The 19,202-nt window shown below is 33.9% G+C and overlaps 1 protein-coding gene across 1 annotated transcript in view; it reads right to left on the bottom strand.

Moving 5' to 3' along the window:
* Positions 1-1,737: 1,737 nt before the first annotated feature.
* The window catches only part of LOC131592670 (leucine-rich repeat and guanylate kinase domain-containing protein-like), a 49,551-nt gene continuing 32,086 nt past the window's right edge, over positions 1,738-19,202 (bottom strand). The window contains exons 16-20 of the mRNA XM_058864343.1: positions 19,055-19,199; positions 14,583-14,641; positions 7,776-7,898; positions 2,361-2,524; positions 1,738-2,054 (exon numbers count right to left, since the gene is read on the bottom strand). Coding sequence (XP_058720326.1) covers positions 1,738-2,054; positions 2,361-2,524; positions 7,776-7,898; positions 14,583-14,641; positions 19,055-19,199 — 808 coding nt within the window. The remainder of the gene's footprint in view (positions 2,055-2,360; positions 2,525-7,775; positions 7,899-14,582; positions 14,642-19,054; positions 19,200-19,202) is intronic.

Here is a 19,202-nt window from a genome sequence, read left to right on the forward strand (position 1 = left end):
AAACTTTAAAATTTCCCGTAAATAGGAGAAGATTGAATCGCTGAGGTTGCTCGAGAGGCACAAGGATTTTGCAGGATTCTGTACTCCAAGGTGGGGAAATTCTGGGAAAACTTGGTTTGTTTTATGCAGGAGGGAGCAACTATTCCAAGAGTGGGGAGCTGGGGATGAGCATGGAATGGTCTTGGCTGGGAGAGCTGGGCAGGGATGGAAACAAAAGGAAAGAGAGACTGACGTGGCTGGAATGCTGCATCCAGGTCTGGATCCAACAGCTGGGAGCTGCTGGAGCAAATCCAGAGAAATTCATGGAGCTGCTCCAGGGCTGGAGCCCCTCTGCTCTGGAGAGCTGGGAATTCCCAGCCTGGAGAAGGCTCCAAGGAGAGCTTCCAGCACATTCCAGGGCCTGGAGGGGCTCCAGGAGAGCTGGAGAGGGACTGGGGACAAGGCCTGGAGGGACAGGACACAGGGAATGGCTTCCACTGCCAGAGGGCAGGGATGGATGGGATCTGGGGAAGGAATTCCTGGCTGGGCTGGAATTCCCAGAGCAGCCTCTGGATCCCTGGAAGTGTCCAAGGACAGGTTGGACAGGGCTTGGAGCAGCCTGGGACAGTGGGAGGTGTCCCTGGACATGGAATGAGATTTAAGGTCCCTTCCCACCCAACCATTCCATGATTCCATGGCTTGCTGCAGGATTTTGGGTGATTTTTCAATCCAGCCCAGCACTCACTGAACTGCCTTGGCCTAAAAAAAAACAACCAAATTTTGAAGTTTTGGCTCTGTGCTCACTGTGCCCCAGGGCTACAAAATCACTTCTTGTTCTGCCAAAATCCACCATGGAAATCTGAAGCCTTGGAAGATCTGCTGATCTCCAGCTTGAGGATCCAGCCAGCTGCTCCATGGAAAGAGCTCCCTAAAAAGCTGTGGAATTTGAGGCTCCCTGAATCTGAATTACTCACCCTGAGCTGCTCGGTGCAATTCATCCAATTTAATCAACAAAACCCTTGGCCTCAAGGAACACTTTGGGCTCTTCCATGGCTCCAAACTGGGACAAAATCCCATTTTCTCTGCAGGGAAAGGGCTCTGAGGAGGAACCTGCTGAGGCAAAAGGGCTCTGGATGTAGAAGGCAACAAAAATTAATCAGGACAAATGTTAATTCACGAGTTTTATTGTCCAGTGAAAACCCAAATCTTCACTCACTTGTTACCCCTTCAGCTGGCTCTCAATAATTCTCATTTTTGCTGATGACTCCTCTCTAGGTTGCTTAAATCCATTTGCAAATCAAATCATTGTGACTCAACCACATTTTATTTTAAAAAAGAATCCAACTCCGAACTGGTTTTTGCTCCCAGTTTCCCTCTGAACATTTCACAAAATCCCTCTTCTAAATAATTCACCAGCCCTACAATATAGATAATATTATCAGAAGCCCTGGCGCTTCCACACCTCAATTAAATCTATAAAATTAATGGAAGATACAATTCCGTGGTAGGAAAAAAAACTCTCCACCATTTCCCAGCTGTGAGTGCCTAGGGAAATAATTTCTAGCTTTGGGAAATACAGAAATTACTTTTTAATAAAGTTATAAATAAATAACTCTTTTTTCTCTTTTTTTTTTTTGAGAGTTAATCAGAAATGGATTCAGCAATAATATTTGATAGATTTTACTTTGTTGAAGAGAAAAAGATGAAAAGCGGGGTTAGAAAGTGTCAGCGTGACAAAAATTGGGATGGAAGTGACCATCAGGGGTCGGTGCTTTTCTGTCCAGGTGGGATTGGAGGCAGGACAGGTTTGGAGTGGGAACCTGGCTGGGATTGGAGCTGAGGCACAGGAGAAGAACCCAAATTGGCCTTGCTGGATTTCCTCAGGAGGTTCTCACCAGACACAGGAGAAGAACCCAAGTTGGCCTTGCTGGATTTCCTCAGGAGGTTCTCAGCAGGCAGAGGAGAAAAACCCAAATTGCTGGATTTCCTCAGGATGTTCTCACCAGGCACAGGAGAAGAACCCAAATTGGCCTTGCTGGATTTCCTCAGGAGGTTCTCACCAGGCACTTCAGTCTCTGCAGGAATTACAGAGAAGGGAAGAGGGTTTATTCCAATGAAAAGTGAAAATTTACCACAGATTTCCAGTGGTTTTGGGGGAAGATCTCCACCTCATCCATTTATGCCTAAGTTGTCACTGGGGTTTTTTTTTTTTTAATACTAATTTGGAATGTTGGGAGTGTCCAGCACTGGATGGGGCTTGGAGCAACCTGGAATAGTGGGAGATGTCCCTGCCCGTGGCTGGGGGTGGAACTGGATGATCTTTAAGGTCCTTCCCAACCCAAACCATCCTGGTTCTGTAATTCCATGAATATCACTCCAACCTCTCGATATGTCCACTCCTTTTCCAGCTCCTCCTGGCTCCTCCTGCTCGGCTCTGGCTTTTCCTGGGAGCTGCCTCCGAGGAATGGGAAACTTGGTCCACAGACTTTCGGTGAGAGCTGCATCAGGTGGGACAAAAACGTGTCCCCTGATATGCCCAAATTCCCTGAAGCTGAGGGGGGGAAAAAGATTCCTGGTTTAAAAACAGGAGCAAAAAAAGGAAATTCATCGTGTCTGACGGAGTTATTGATGTTGCAGTCGCACAGCTCAGCTGGGAGAGCGAGAAATAAATCCCAGCACTTCCCCATCCCACAAAACCTGTTCCCAATCCTCTCAGAACTTCGGGAGTTCGCAAAGACAACACCCACAGCTCCCAGTTTTCATTTCCTGATTTAATGAGGCTCAGCAGCAGGTGGGAGATCAGGATTGGAGTTTCCTGTTCCCAAACCTGTGGAGCGGCACCGCAGGAAAGAATCCCGAGTAAATAAAAGAGGAATTTCCTTGAAAAGGTTTCTGGAACACCCCAGGGATGACGTAAACCTTGAGGAGGCACCTCTGAGTTGTTGTATCTCCTGCAGAAAAACCCAAATTCCTTATCTGCACAAAATCCACAGCCAAAATCTGAGAGCTCCGAGACCCTGCCAGCGATAACGACCCCGCTGGAGCTCCGATAAAAGCTTCCCATTCCCATCCAGACGACATCAGTTTATTCCAAGGAAAGCAAGGAAAAGGCCTGGATTGATAAAGGATTTCTCTGGCAGTGCTCCAGATATCCCAGAACGTCTCTGGTCTAGGCCAGCTCAGAAATTTAGGATTTATGGATTTATGGATCTGGGAGGGAGTTCAAAGATTATCCACCCTGACTTCATCCATGGTGCAGAAATCCAAAAGAATTCCATCCTGTCCTGCTGGCATTTTAGCTTGTGGGAATTTAGCTGTGATTACGGGGGAAAAAAATATTTCAGTGGTGGCTTAATGAATCCACACATCAGGAAGAAGGGATCAGGAATAGTGGGATAAAAATGTGGAAATTCCATGAGAAACAGTAAAGTTTTTGCTACCAGAGGTACTGGGGAAGTCTTAGAGAATTTTGTCGCTGCCTTCAAGGGGAAGGAATATTTTATCCTGGAAAAGAAATATTTTTTTATTCCTGGAAAAGGAATATTTTATCCCATGAAAGGAATATTTTATCCTGGAAAAGGAACATTTTATCCTACCAGACTTTGCTGTGTCAAAATCCAGCATCCTACAGTGTTCAAGATATTCCCTTTCTCTCAGGCCATCCCTTCTCCAAGGGCAGCAGATCAGGAAAATTGTGGGAAATCATTTCCAGGGGGAAGGCTTTCCTAGTCCAAGAGCCACCAGAAATGTGTAATTTAATTCAGCCTTCTTATAAAAATACTCCATCACTTGTAAAAATCATACAAGACTTCTAAAATTACTCCAGAATGTCAAAAAAATGGGGGAAAAACGGGAGCTTAGGGAGTTTGTGCCATGGAGATGTCCAAGGTGTTCAGAAGGAATTCAAATCTCCCTCTTTTTCCTGGTTTTTGTCTATAAATGAGTTTGGATAATGTGAATTTAGTCCTGTCCTGAAAAGCTCAGCAGAGAGAATTATTAGAGGTGAAGCAGCCAAATTTTAGTTTTCCCTTTAGTAAAATTTCCCTTTTAGCTGCATGGAAAAAGAAATGAAAAACAGGAATAAAATAAAATAAAATAAAATAAAATAAAATAAAATAAAATAAAATAAAATAAAATAAAATAAAATAAAATAAAATAAAATAAAATAAAATAGCATAAAATAAAATAAAATAAAATAACATAAAATAAGAATAAAATAAAATAAAATAAAATAAAATAAAATAAAATAAAATAGCATAAAATAAAATAAAATAAAATAAAATAAAATAAAATAAAATAAAATAAAATAACATTTACTGGGAAAAGTGAGCAGTGAAATACAGCAGACAGGGCCTCAGAGAATTTATCATTTACTTTAAAGGACATTTGTAGAATATTTTGCCCTAAACAAATCTGCTTTTCAAGTCCAAACCTGGAAGTAAAAACAAATGAAAGCTCAAGCCAAAAAAAATCCACACTTCCATCTGTGGGAGAACCCAAAAATCCCTGGAAACTGCTGTGGGATCAGGAAAAATAAATTATCACAGGTTGAAGACCAGAGCTGTGGTCTTAGCAGTCAAATTAGAAATTGTCCTGCAGGTCAGAGGGAAGATGTCCAACCAAAACCTTTAATTTTTACTTGAATAAATTGAATTAGATTTATTTTAATTGTAGAGCAGAAGTAACAGGACAATGGCAGGACTTGATTCCAAGGAGTGTTAATGACCTGAGGAATGATGACGTTGTTCCCACACAGATGAAGGTTTTTATTTTCCTGAATAAAAATTGTCAGATTGGACAAATAATGCAAAAAAACCCAAAAAAACAACCCAAAACCCAAAAATTTGGGTTGGGTTTGATAATCTCAGAGGTCTTTTCCAGCCTTAATGATTCCATGATTGGATTAATCCCTGATGTTGGAAAATGTCATTTCCTTCATTGGGTATATCTGGAGCTCAACATGTTCATGTTCTTACCCCTCGGTGGCTTTTTTTAGTTTACTCTTTCTTCCATCCCAAGAGTTGGAAGCATAAAATTGGAGAGAAAGAAGAAGAAAAAAAAATTAAACCACTTCAATATTTAAAACCAAAAACCCACTACAGGATGGACCAGAATATTTCAGAAATGGGAGATTTTTCTCGCCAACATTCCAGCTGCTTCTATACAAAAGGATTTTAATCAATCAGCCCTTTAATCCAATTTTTTCCCGAATTTTCCGTATTTCCACCACAATTTTGTTGCAAGGCCTGGGAAATGACTCAGATGAGCAGTTTGCTTTTTCCCTCCCCTCACAGTTGTTCCTCCGCTCTGTTTTTGAGAGTGTTAAATGCAAACACTGCTCGAGTCACAACACCCAAACGTGCTGGGGTGGAAATCCAGATTTTTTTCCCATCTGCCGAGGGCGAGACTTTTCCAACTTCACACTTCCAGGTCTTGCCTCTTGCTGAGGACAGATGATGCAGATTCCCTCATTCCACACCCAGCTCCTCTCAGGAGCGCCCTCGGCACAAATTCTTGGGATAAACGGAGCTGCAGGAGCCTCCGGATCCGACCTTTTTCCAGGGCGTTAATTAAAAGCCTGCAATTAACATTTGTACATCGCATCCGGGAATGTGGCTGGGATATAAAGGGAATTCCGAGAGGTTTTTGTAGCGAGGTTAGCTCAGAATTCTGCTTCAAGATGAAGGGAATGAGTGAGATCTCTAAAGATGCTGAGTTCTTCTCATGTGATTTAATGTGAAAAGCACCTTATTATTTAATGAGATTGTTATTTATTGTGATTATCATTATTTACTGTGATCATTATTTACTGTGATTATTAATATTTACTGTCATCATTATTTACTGTGATTATTATTTAATGTGATTGTTATTTAATGTGATTATTTCATGGTGATTTTTACAAGGTGTGAGAGCGCCTTGGTGAAAATCCGTGGGCTGGTGTTTAGGTAGAACAGCAAAGGTTGGGATGGAAGGAGAACAAGGAATCAGGCCTGGGATTGAGCCCCTGATCCAAATCTTCCCTGTGAGGGTGGGGAGGGGCTGGGATGGAATTCCCAGAGAAGCTGAGGCTGTTCCTGGATCCCTGGAAGTGCCCTGGATGTGGCTTGGAGCAGCCTGGGACAGTGGGAGCTGTCCCTGCCCATGGATGATCTTTCAGGCCTTTCCAACCCAAACCATTCCAGAATTCCATGAAATTCCAGTTTGCCAACAGCCAGAGGGCACAGACAGCGGCTGACTCTGAATTCCAGCTTTCAGATGAGCTTTGGGGTTGTTCCAAAGGCCCAGCCCTAATTCCGTGTGTGGGAATGGGATCCGGCCTGCTCTGCTCCCCTAGGCCGTGATGGGTGTCCCATGTGGGCATCAGGTGACAACAGAGGGGAAAAAAAAGGGATTATCCCGGAAAAAATCCATCCCTGGTCACAGCCAGAGCTCAGATCTCCTCCTGGAATGGGAACAGGAGAGGAAACCACAGATTCCTGGTGAGGGGCGACGCTGAGGAAACGCTGCAGGCCCAAAAATGGTGAAGATGGTTCCTCTTCAAATCTTCTGCTCTCTACGAGCTTCAAATGGCACAGGAGATGTCACCTCCCCTTCAAATGGCACAGGAAGTGTCACCTCCTTCAAATGGCACAGGAGGTGTCACCAGCTCCCTCCAAATGGCACAGGAGGTGTCACCTCCCCCTTCAAATGGCACAGGAGGTGTCACCTCCACCCCTTCAAATGGCACAGGAAGTGTCACCTCCCCCTTCAAATGGCACAGGAGGTGTCACCTCCCCCTTCAAATGGCACAGGAAGTGTCACCTCCACCCCTTCAAATGGCACAGGAAGTGTCACCTCCCCAGTTCAAATGGCACAGGAGGTGTCACCTCTACCCCTTCAAATGGCACAGGAGGTGTCACCTCCCCAGTTCAAATGGCACAGGAGGTGTCACCTCTACCCCTTCAAATGGCACAGGAAGTGTCACCTCCCCAGTTCAAATGGCACAGGAGGTGTCACCTCCCCCTTCAAATGGCACAGGAGGTGTCACCTCCCCTTCAAATGGCACAGGAGGTGTCACCTCTACCCCTTCAAATGGCACAGGAGGTGTCACCTCCCCTTCAAATGGCACAGGAGGTGTCACCTCTACCCCTTCAAATGGCACAGGAAGTGTCACCTCCTTCAAATGGCACAGGAGGTGTCACCTCTACCCCTTCAAATGGCACAGGAGGTGTCACCTCCCCCCCTTCAAATGGCACAGGAGGTGTCACCTCCACCCCTTCAAATGGAACAGGAGGTGTCACCCCCCCTAAAGTGTCACAGGAGGTGTCACCTGTCCAGCTGTGGACAGGTTATATTTATTTATAAATCAATGAGGGTGTTCATCGTCCAGGGCAGAGAGAATTGTCGCGACCCGAGGCTCAGGGAGGGAGGTGAAGGCAGCACAGAGCTCAGCACCCGCTGGAATTTGCATTCCAAGCTCCTCGCTTCAGTTCCTGAGGAATTTTCAAGATTTTGTGACGTCTCCCGAATGCCACTGGGCAGGAATGGTGTAAAGAGAGATGAACTCTGAGTGTGACAAGTGATAAATTCGTTTTTAAAACCGTTATTTCTCGCTCAAATTCTGCTTTTCCACACCTGGACCGAGTTTCTTGCAGCATCTTCTCCCCTTCAAAAGAAAGCTCTTGGGGAAATCCCCTTCCCGTGGGTGTGAACGACGGCAAAATGAAACCGTTCATTTTTGGTGGCGAATGAATTTAATCAGTTTAATTAGGATGTGTATAATTAACCTCCATCCCAGCCCAAGGTGAGCTCACCTGCTCTCTGGGGCAGCCAGGGACGGGTTCTGCTCCTGGAGGATGTTCCTGGCATCCGAGGACAGAGCTGGGATTGGTTTCAGGAGCTGCTGGCGGGAGCTCCTGGATTCAGGATCCAAATCCCTGAAATGATCCAAAAATAAAGTTCTTGTCATGTACAGAACATGAAGCAGGAGAGGGCAACTTGCTCAGAGAGAAATTGAGATTTATTTTATTTTATTTCCATTTCATTTAATTTCATTTTGTTCTGTTTTATTTTATTTTTATTTTATTTTATAATATTCTGTTTTATTTTATTTTTATTTTGTTTTATTATTTCATTTTATTATTTTATTTTACTATTTTATTTTATAATATTCTGTTTTATTTTATTTTTGTTTTATTATTTCATTTTATTATTTTATTTTATAATATTCTGTTTTATTTTATTATTTTATTTTATTATTTTATAATATTATGTTTTATTTTATTTTTATTTTATTTTATTTTTTATTTTATTTCATTTCATGCCATTATTTTATTTTATTTTATTAGTTTTATTTTACTTTATTTTATTCTATTTTGGTTTATTATTTTATTATTTTATTATTTATTTTATTATTTTATTTCATTCTATTCTGCTTTATTTTATTTTTATTTTGTTTTATTTTATTATTTCATTCTATTCTATTCTATTCTATTCTATTCTATTCTATTCTATTCTATTCTATTCTATTCTATTCTATTCTATTCTATTCTATTCTATTCTATTCTATTCTATTCTATTCTATTCTATTCTATTCTATTCTATTCTATTCTATTCTGTTTCAGGTGAGATTAATCCAACCCCTTGTGGGATAATTCCCAAAAGTGAGGAACTTGCTTTAAAATAACTAAAACCCAGCATTTCTGGCAAATTTGTGTGGACACCACTTCAATTCCAGGCTTAAACCAGATTTAAACCCACGAGAAGCAGCGAATTGAGAGAAGCCTTTAATGAAACGCTGAGCTCAGAGGTTTTAGGGGTCTTTTCCCACCTTAATGATGCCCTAAATCTGCGATTCTGAAAAATTAAATTGATAAAAAACACGCAAACAACCACTGAAATCCAAACATTACCTGGCAATGAGACACCCAAACGACTTTAATTACACCTGCACACAGCCTGAGGCAAAGAATAATTTACATTTAAGGACCCAAATTTATGCAGATAACCCTGCAGGGTTGCCATAAATAAAATAAGTTGGATTTTTGTGTGACACCGCCTCAAATTTCCTGCCAGACTCAGGAAAACTCAGCAATCTACTTCTGTTTAAATTAAAATGTGCAATGAGGAGATTCATCTTTTAATATTTACTGAGGCAACAGATTTATATTTATTATTTAATTTTATATTATTTATTTATTTATTTTATTTATTTGTTTATTTTTATTTTTTATTATTTTATTTTTATTTTATATTATTTTATTTTACAAAAAAATAAACAGATGCTCACGTTTTAAGTGCTTGAGGAACTTTATTGCTATTTTTGGCAGCAGTTTTAGGTATTTCGTGGGATTTTGATTTATTTTTTAATTGGAATAGGTTTTTTAGCAGCTCTGGTCACAACCAGGTATTTCTGCTCCCAGTGTTCTCCCAGCATAATTCCAGCACAAATGGGTTTGCAGACAGGGAGGAAATTCGATTTTTGATATTAAATTAATATTTTATTAATAATTAATAAAGATATTATATTATATTCTAATATATTCTAATATATTCTATTCTATTCTATTCTATTCTATTACATTATATTATATTACATTATGTTATATTATATTACATTATGTTATAATATATATTATATAATAGATAATATGTATATTATATTATATTGTATATAATATATAAAATAAATTACATATATTACATTATATTACATTACATTATATTATGTTACATTATGTTACATTATGTTATAGTATATATACATTATATATTATATTATATAATTTCATTATTAATAATATGAATTATAGCAATGATAATAATTTAATTCTTAATGATTAATAATTAATACTTCTAGTAATAAATACTAAAATTACTTAATTCTTCCTCATTTCATGACAGAAAAAAAATGCCTGGGTTTAAAAAAAAATAATCTGCTTTGCACTGATAACTCTTTTCAACCAGAGGAATCAGGATCCAAATCCTCAAATAAAACTCCTGAGAACATTGAGACAGATAAAATCTGCTCAAGCAGGTAAATTAAAAATATATATATATATATAAAAGCGGGAAAACTTTTTAATATATAATAATTTAATATATAATTTATATTATTTATTACATTTATAATTTGTATATTTATTATATATTATTATATAACTTATATATTTAATTCTATATATTATATATACTATATATTATAAAAATAGATTATATAATAAATAATAAATAATAATATATCATTTTATTATATAAAATGATATATACTTTTAAATATATAGTATTTATATATTCTATTATATATTATATTTTATAATTATAATAAATATATATTTTAAATATTTTAATATATTTATTAATATATACTTATAATTATAATAAATATTATTATATATGACATAGAAATATTATTAATATTTATATTATTATTATCTAATTTAATATACTATAATTTGATATATAATAATTTAATATATGTAACTATATATTACTTTTATATATAAATATTAATATATTAATATTATAAATTAATGTTACTATTAATATTATTAATTATATTTTATATATATATATAAACTATTAGGGAAACTTTTAGGTGATTAAATTGGTATTTCCACATGGTAAAAATACAAGGATAAATAAAATTACAAAATAATTTTTATCTATATAAGTCATGAATTTGTTCTTTGAAATTATAATTTTCTGTGTGAAACACTTGGTTTAGGCTCCTTCAGGTTTCCTGCAGAGCCCTCAGAGCCAAATTTCTGTTATTTCCCAGCAAAATTTGAAATTAATCAGCTTTAATCCATTTTTTATCCTCCTCATCTGCTCCACAGAATGGTTTGGGTGGGAAAGGACCTCAAAAATCCCATGGGCAGGGACCTTCCCCTATCCCAGATTTTTCCAAACCCTCCCCAGCCCGGCCTTGGGCACTTCCAGGGATGACTCCATAATTCCAAAATTCCATAATTCCATAATTCTGTAATTCCATAATTCCAAAATTTTGTAATTCCGTAATTCCATAATTCCATAATTCCAAAATTCCATAATTATGTAAATCCATAATTCCAAAATTCCATAATTCCAAAATTCCGTAATTCCATAATTCCATAATACCAAAATTCCCTAATTCCCTAATTCCATAATTCCAAAATTCCAAAATTCCATAATTATGTAAATCCATAATTCCATAATTCCATAATTCCAAAATTCCGTAATTCCATAATTCCATAATTCCAAAATTCCATAATTATGTAAATCCATAATTCCATAATTCCATAATTCCAAAATTCCGTAATTCCATAATTCCATAATTCCAAAATTCCATAATTCCATAATTCCCAAATTCCATAATTCCATAATTCCAAAATTCCAAAATTCCATAATTCCAAAATTCCAAAATTCCAAAATTCCAAAATTCCATAATTCCAAAATTCCAAAATTCTGTAATTCCATAATTCAAAAATTCTGTAATTCCGTAATTCCATAATTCCATAATTCCATAATTCCATAATTATGTAAATCCATAATTCCATAATTCCATAATTCCAAAATTCCAAAATTCCATAATTCCAAAATTCCAAAATTCCATAATTCCAAAATTCCATAATTCCATAATTCCATAATTCCATAATTAAAAAATCCATAATTCCGTAATTCCATAATTCCATAATTCCATAATTCCATATCCAGAGAAAAATCCAGCAATTTTCCCGAGTTTTCCAATGTGAAACCTCAGTCTGGTGGGTGCTTAAACCATCATTTAATTCTGATTTAATTCCATTGCATTCTTGATTTAATTCTGATTTAATTCCATTGCATTCTTGATTTAATTCTGATTTAATTCCATTGCATTCTTGATTTAATTCTGATTTAATCCTCGATTTCATTTAAACAAAGCAACACTTGGCTCCCTGATTCCAGGTTTTTTTTCCTCTCATTCCCTCAGAATTCCAGGGATTTTTCTCAAGTCTGCTCTTGCCTGCCCTTCCCACCTGTCCCAGATTTCCTGGGGAAATGCTGATGGGAGCTGACAGGATTTTCTCTCACCTGTCCCAGAGCTCAGCTCCCAAATCAACTTCCCAGGAGGGAAAATTGTGGAATAAAAGGAACTAAAACCAATCATTCAAGCAAACTGAGGTTTTTATAGTTATTTATCCTTTTCTAAATATATAAATATCCTTAATTTATAATTATAAATATAGTTTTATTTATATTTATTTATCCTTTTCTAAATATATAAATATCATTAATTTGTAATTATAAATATAGTTTTATTTATATTTATTTATCCTTTTCTAAATATATAAATATCCTTAATTTGTAATTATAAATATAGTTTTATTTATATATATTTATCTTCTTATAAATATATAAATATCCTTAATTTATAATTATAAATATAGTTTTATTTATATATATTTATCCATTTCTAAATATATAAATATCCTTAATTTATAATTATAAATATAGTTTTATTTATATATATTTATCCTTTTCTAAATATATAAATATCCTTAATTTATAATTATAAATATAATTATTATAAATATAATTATTATAAATATTATATATTGTATAATTATAAATATTATCTAATATTAAATATAAATATTATTAATATTTTATTTATGTCTTTATCCTTTTATAAATAAAATGAATTTATGCTGCAAATCAAACCCCAAACCCTCCAGCAAAAGAAAACACTGATTTCCCTTTTTTAAAATTTATTTTTCCTCATTTCAAAATTATCAAAAATTAATGAATCAACTACTTAAAAAACCTTTTTTTTTCAGTAAAAATTTGCAAAATGCATCTGCCTATAAGCTCAAACCTTTGTTTTTTTAGAGACAATTTAATCCTGAAGGTTTTTATAATTTTCTTTCTTTTTTCTTTTTTTGGACTGAGTCTCCAGACTCTGCCACTGGAATAATCCTCACATCTGGAATGTGGAGCTGGTGGCTGCAATGAGCTTTTGAACTTTTCTGTTCCCTTTGCTGCTTTAAATTCCAATATTGTGAGTTTTTCAGTAGGCAGGAAAAGAATTTGGATTATATATATATAAAATATATATTTATATTTATATAAAAATATATATTTATATATTTATAAATATATAATATATATTTATATTTAAAATATATATATTTATATATATAATATATATATTTGGATTTATATATATAAAATATAAATAATATAAATAATATAAAAATATACAAAACATATAAATATATAAATATATATAAATATATAAAAATATATTTATATATAAATATATAAAAATATATTTATATATAAATATATAAAAATAGATATATATAAATATATATCAATATATAAAATATATATCAATATATAAAATATATATCTCTCTCTATATATATTTATATATTCCTCTATTTTTTATAGGAAGTTTCACACCAGGGGGAAGGGCAGGAGAGCCACAAAAGCTCAATCAAAGAAGATTTATTGAGATTTCTAAAGTTTTTAACCAAATTTTGGAGGTTCTGACCATGAGGAAGAAGAGTGAGAAAATCAGTCAAGGTAATATCCATTAAAAAACAGTAAAAAAACATAAAATTAAGAAGTGGAATCAGCTTTAAAAATCCTGTTTAAACAGAGATAAAAAATCCCTGCTGTTGACCTTCCACCACTAATTATTGCTAAAAAAAAATCACCTCAGGGACTCTGAGCTGCCAAAAAAATTCTCTTTTTTTTCCTTCTCTCAGAGAAATTTGTGATAATTTCATTGTTTTAGACAAGCCAGCGGTGGCTGGGAGATTTTCAGCGTTCCTTTGGGGACTGCTGCACTCCCAAATCAAAAATCAGGGTGGGTTGTGATTTATTTGGAGGGCTGGATTGAAAAAAAGGAGTTTTTCCTTGTGGGGTTTGCAGCCCTCTGATAATTTCTGATCAATTATATAGAAATATATATATATATAATATATATTATATATTATATAAATAAAAGACAATATAAATAAAATACAATATAAATAAAATACAAATACAAATATAAATACAATACAAATATAAATACAATATAAATATAAATATACATATAAATATACATATACATATAAATATAAATATACATATACATATAAATATACATATAAATATAATACAAATACAATATAAATACAAATTTAACTATAAATACAATATAAATATAAAATAATATAGAATAATATAATATAATACAATATAATAGAAAATAATATAATAGAAAATAATATAAAATAATATAATACAATACAACATAATATAATACAATATAACGTAACATAATATATATAAATTAATTATACATATATTATATTTATATATATATTTATATATACAAATTATAATATATATAAATAAGTATATATATTATATATATTATATATATTGTATTATATTATATATACTATATTATATAATATATATATTATGTTATATATGTATATTATATATAAGTATATATATTATATATATATTATATACTATTATATAGCATATATAATACATATATAAATAGTATATATTTATATAGAACAACGGGAAAGAAATCCCTAAAAATGCGTTTTTTGGAGTGGATTGCAAGGGATTTAATTGGAATTATTTGGGGTTACCTGTGGAAATGAAGCACCTGACGTGCTGCAGAGAAATGTCTTTGGAGAGAGGCTTCTTCCTGGGGAAGGGGAAAATAAAATCACCAATTTTACAATTTAAAATCTAAATTTATATTAAATTTAAATTAAAAATTTAATTTAAAAATTTAATTTAAATTTTTATTTAAAATTATTTGTGGTGGTTGAAATGTCCGGGATCCTCCTGGCTCCAGCTGAGATTCCAGAGGGGTTTCCACTTCGATATCCCGGGAAAACAGTGGGGTTGGATCCACATAAATAACAAATTTGGGTTGGAAATATTTTTGGCTTGGAGTGATGTAGGTTTTGTTTTTCAGTGAAGATTGATTTGCTCACAGGAGTCAAAAAAAAATCTCCACGAGTCCAACGGGGTCAGCTTTTCTTAGGATACTTTTTCACTGGGAATTTCATTTATTTTAGTTTTGTGTCAAGAAGAATATTCTAAAGGTTCATTAGATTCCTGTTTTTTGTTTTGTTATATGTTATTATTTTATTTATTATATTATTAATATATTTATTATATGTATTCAATTTATTATTAATATATTTATTATATTTTTTTATTATTTTATTTATTATAATATTATTATGTATTACAATATATATTATTATATTATATATTATAGTAATATATAATATTATCTATTATATATAATATAAATATAAAATTAATATAATATTATATATTATTAAATATTATTCAATATTATTATGTTATTTTATTATATTTTTACATATTATTATATTATTATTATATTATATGTTTTTTATTATATGTTTTCTGTTTATTAATATATTATTAAAAGGCTTGGCAGTCCCCCCAGACTTTAACTCACTATTGACTGGTTCAAATTGACTTAAATGGTGCAAAATGTATTTTTTTTTTAAATATGCAGCATATTTATATTTATATTTATATTTATATCTATATTTATATCTATATCTATATTTATTTTCACTTAATTAACAATAGACACGTGTATTGTTTTTCTTAGTGACTCAATGACTCAACACCTGTGTGCTTCACTGTGGAATTCTTTATCTGATCACCTACTACTAATTAAATAAATTAAATTAATCTTCCAGAAGAAGAAGGAGAAAGAAGAAGGACAAGAGACAACACTTTAAATCTTCTATTTTTGTCTTTTGTTTTCTAAACTAGTTTAAACTTTAACTTTTTCACCCAGTGACTTCAGAAAACTCTCTAATTTACACACTCACACTCTCAGTTTTTCTATTTTTCACTTAATTTAGTATTTATATTAATACTTTAACTTTAATATATTTAATATTTTAACTTTCATTTAATATTTTTTTTTTAGTTGTTTTCATGGCATTGTGTGAAATTCAGTGGGTTTTTTTTTGGATGCCAGAGCCAGGTATCAGAGACAATTAATTAATTTCATCAAAGAAGGAATTTCCTGGAGCAAATCCGAGCAAATTAAAACAACTTTGGACAACGAGATCTCAGCAGACTGGGAAATGAGGAGTTACATGGTAAAAATTCAAATTACAGAGGGACCTTATTAAATCCTGCTTTGTTATCAGCTGATACCGCTGATAATTATCAATTTTATTGATAATTTAATTGATAATTTTATTGATTTTATTGATTTAACGGGGAAATCGTGGCTGCAGCAGAGATGTTCTGTCACGGGCTGGGACAGAGCACAGTTAAACTGCTCAAAATTCACATTACAATTGTGAATTCCTTCACTATTTATCCCAAGTAAATAATTTTACCCTGCTCAGATGCCCACTGAGCTTGGTTTTAATTTAATTTTATTTTGTTAAATGCAGAATTCAGACCTTTTTTTTTAATCCCTGGGTGGATTATCAGTATAGAACCTTTCTCTTCTCACCTTTTATAATTAATTACAGCCAGAGAAAATGAGGGCAGGGCTGATCACAAGGGAGGAGGCTGCAAGGAATCAGATTCTTATTTTGTTCATGGATAATTCACATGAATCTCTTCTTAATTTTTATTTCAGCTCTCCATGGAGTGAGGGGAGTGTGGTCACTTTGATGAAAGGACTTTATTTGGGTGCCAGAATCATTTACAGTCCCAAACCTAACAGCTGAGCCAAAATTTGCCTTTAAAGTTTGCAGAAATATTTTTGTTTTTCCCATTTAATTTGGTCTGAGAGGCATCTGGGTTTCACCTTGGATGTTGACACCGTGAAAACTCAGAGCAGTAAATATCACAAATGTATTCCTGGAAAGGGAGAGCACTAAAATAAAAAGAGATTTGTGGCCACCAGGTGAGTTAAACCTGAGGTAAATGACGGTTTCCTCCACCATAAACCAATTCACAAAATGTAAACTTTGAAAATAAAAGTGAAAAAAAATAAAAAATAATAGGAATTATTGGGGTAGGAGTGATGGCAGAGTCTCACCAAGGAAATATTTTGGCTTTTCCCTCACCTTAAACCAACAAAGCTTGGGATGAAAATGAACTCCTGGCAGTTTGGGAACTCTGCACGTGAGAAGAGGGATTAAATTCCAGAAAAGTGGGAGTTTCCCTATTTCTATCACACATTTCTCAGCTGTAACTTCCTCCCACACCGCTTTTAAATCCTGGGAAAGGCGGGCAGGGGCTGTTCCTGCGCGGATTTTGGACATCAGAGGAGTTTTAAATACGCAGAGAAAAGGAAATTGTCCCTGATCGTAATGCCAGCAGCACCCTGGGATGGAACTGATTTCACAGGGAATCTCCTGGGGGAAAGGAATGTTAGGGAGAAAAGATGGGGAAAAAAAATGAAGAGGGATGAAGCTGGAGTTTCCAGAGGTGGTTGGAAATAAAAGGATTTTGTTGATTGAAAATGCAAAAGCTGGTGAAAAATGTGATTAAATTTGATGCCTGGCAGTTGTCACTGGAATAAAACTGGGAAGGGCTCGGCTGGATGAGTTTTCTACTGCTATGGGATGATGCTCATAAGGAATAGGAATATTATAGATATATATATATATATGTATATATATATAATTATTATTATATTATAATAGTTATATATAATATATAGTATATATTATATATATCTATATTTAATATTATCTATAAGATATATAATTATAATTATATTATATAATTATACTATTATTTTAGAATATAATTATAATTATATATAATTATACTATTATTGTATATTATATATAATATATATTATATTATATATAATATATATGATAGAATATATATTTTTAATATATATGAATATTATATATAAATTTTAAAATATAAAAATAAATTATTATATTATAATAATTATATATAATATATATGATATGTAATCTATATTTAATATTATCTATAAGATATATAATTATAATTATATAATTATACTATTATTGTATATTATATATAATATATTGTACATTATTAATATATATTATAGAATATATATAATATATTTTTAATATTTATTATATATAATAGATATTACATCATAATCTCTATTACACATTATATATTATGTAATTACGTAATTATAATATATATTATATAATAATTATATGTGTTTAAATATCTATGAATATGAATCATGTTCCTTATGAATATTCATAAGGAATGCTCCTGTGAAGTGCATCCAGTTATTCCCACAAAACAGGACAATTCCACGTCGTTTTGTAGAAGTGGGAGATGAGATTCTGCTCCTTACACCAGTTCACAGAGGGATGGAATCATTCATGGATTTATTCTGGAGTAAAAACGGGCTGGAAACAACAATTTGTGCTCTTCCCTGAGTTTTGCTGCCTCAGTCCCGAGGGAACGGAGTGACAGGAGAAGGGGGATTGGATTTAAGCTGAAAGAGGGAAGGGTTGGATGGGATTTTGGGAAGGAATTTTCCCCTGGAGATAAATTCCCAGAGAAGCTGTGGCTGCCCCTGGAATCCTGGAGATGTCCAAGGACAGGGCTTGGAGCACCCTGGGATAGTGGGAAGTGTCCAGAGGCTGGAATTGGATGAGTTTAAGGTCCCTTCCCACCCAAACCATTCCAGGATTCCACCACAGCCAAGAGGCTCAGCCAAATCTTGGAAAAAATAGGGATCAGATCCTGGGATTTGGATTTCTCCCCATTATTTTTATTGCCGTGGCAGGGGTGAGTATTTATGGGGAAAAAAAAATTAAATCCTTTTTAGTGCCTGAATCCTAAATTGATCCAACCCAGAGCTGTGGCGGGAGAGACAACTCCTGTCCTAAATCCCTCAGCTCCAAAACTTCCCATCTCAGCTCCTTCACCTTTTTTTGGGAATGTGAACAAGAATTCCAGAAGGTATCTCTGCCAATGATCTTTAAGGCCCCTTTCCAACCCAAACCATTCCACGATTGAGGAAAACTGTGAAATGTTGCTGAAATGGAAACGGGGCGGAGAACAGGAGTCAGTTTTCCCTGGAGAAAGGAAGGTTTGACTCCAGCTCCTCATTCCTGAGGTGACGAGAGGAGCCGTTCCTTACCATGGAGCCTGGCGGCGCGCTCAGCACGTCCAGCAGATCTCTGGGATAGGTTTTGGGAAAAGGATCCAAGAAGTCACCGAGGGATGGAGAGCGAACGCGCACGGGAGTTCCTCTGCCCGACCTTTCCTCTGGGAAGAGCGGAGATCTG

The sequence above is a fragment of the Poecile atricapillus genome, chromosome Z (genome assembly GCF_030490865.1).
Source record: "Poecile atricapillus isolate bPoeAtr1 chromosome Z, bPoeAtr1.hap1, whole genome shotgun sequence".
Taxonomy (NCBI): Eukaryota; Metazoa; Chordata; class Aves; order Passeriformes; family Paridae; genus Poecile; species Poecile atricapillus.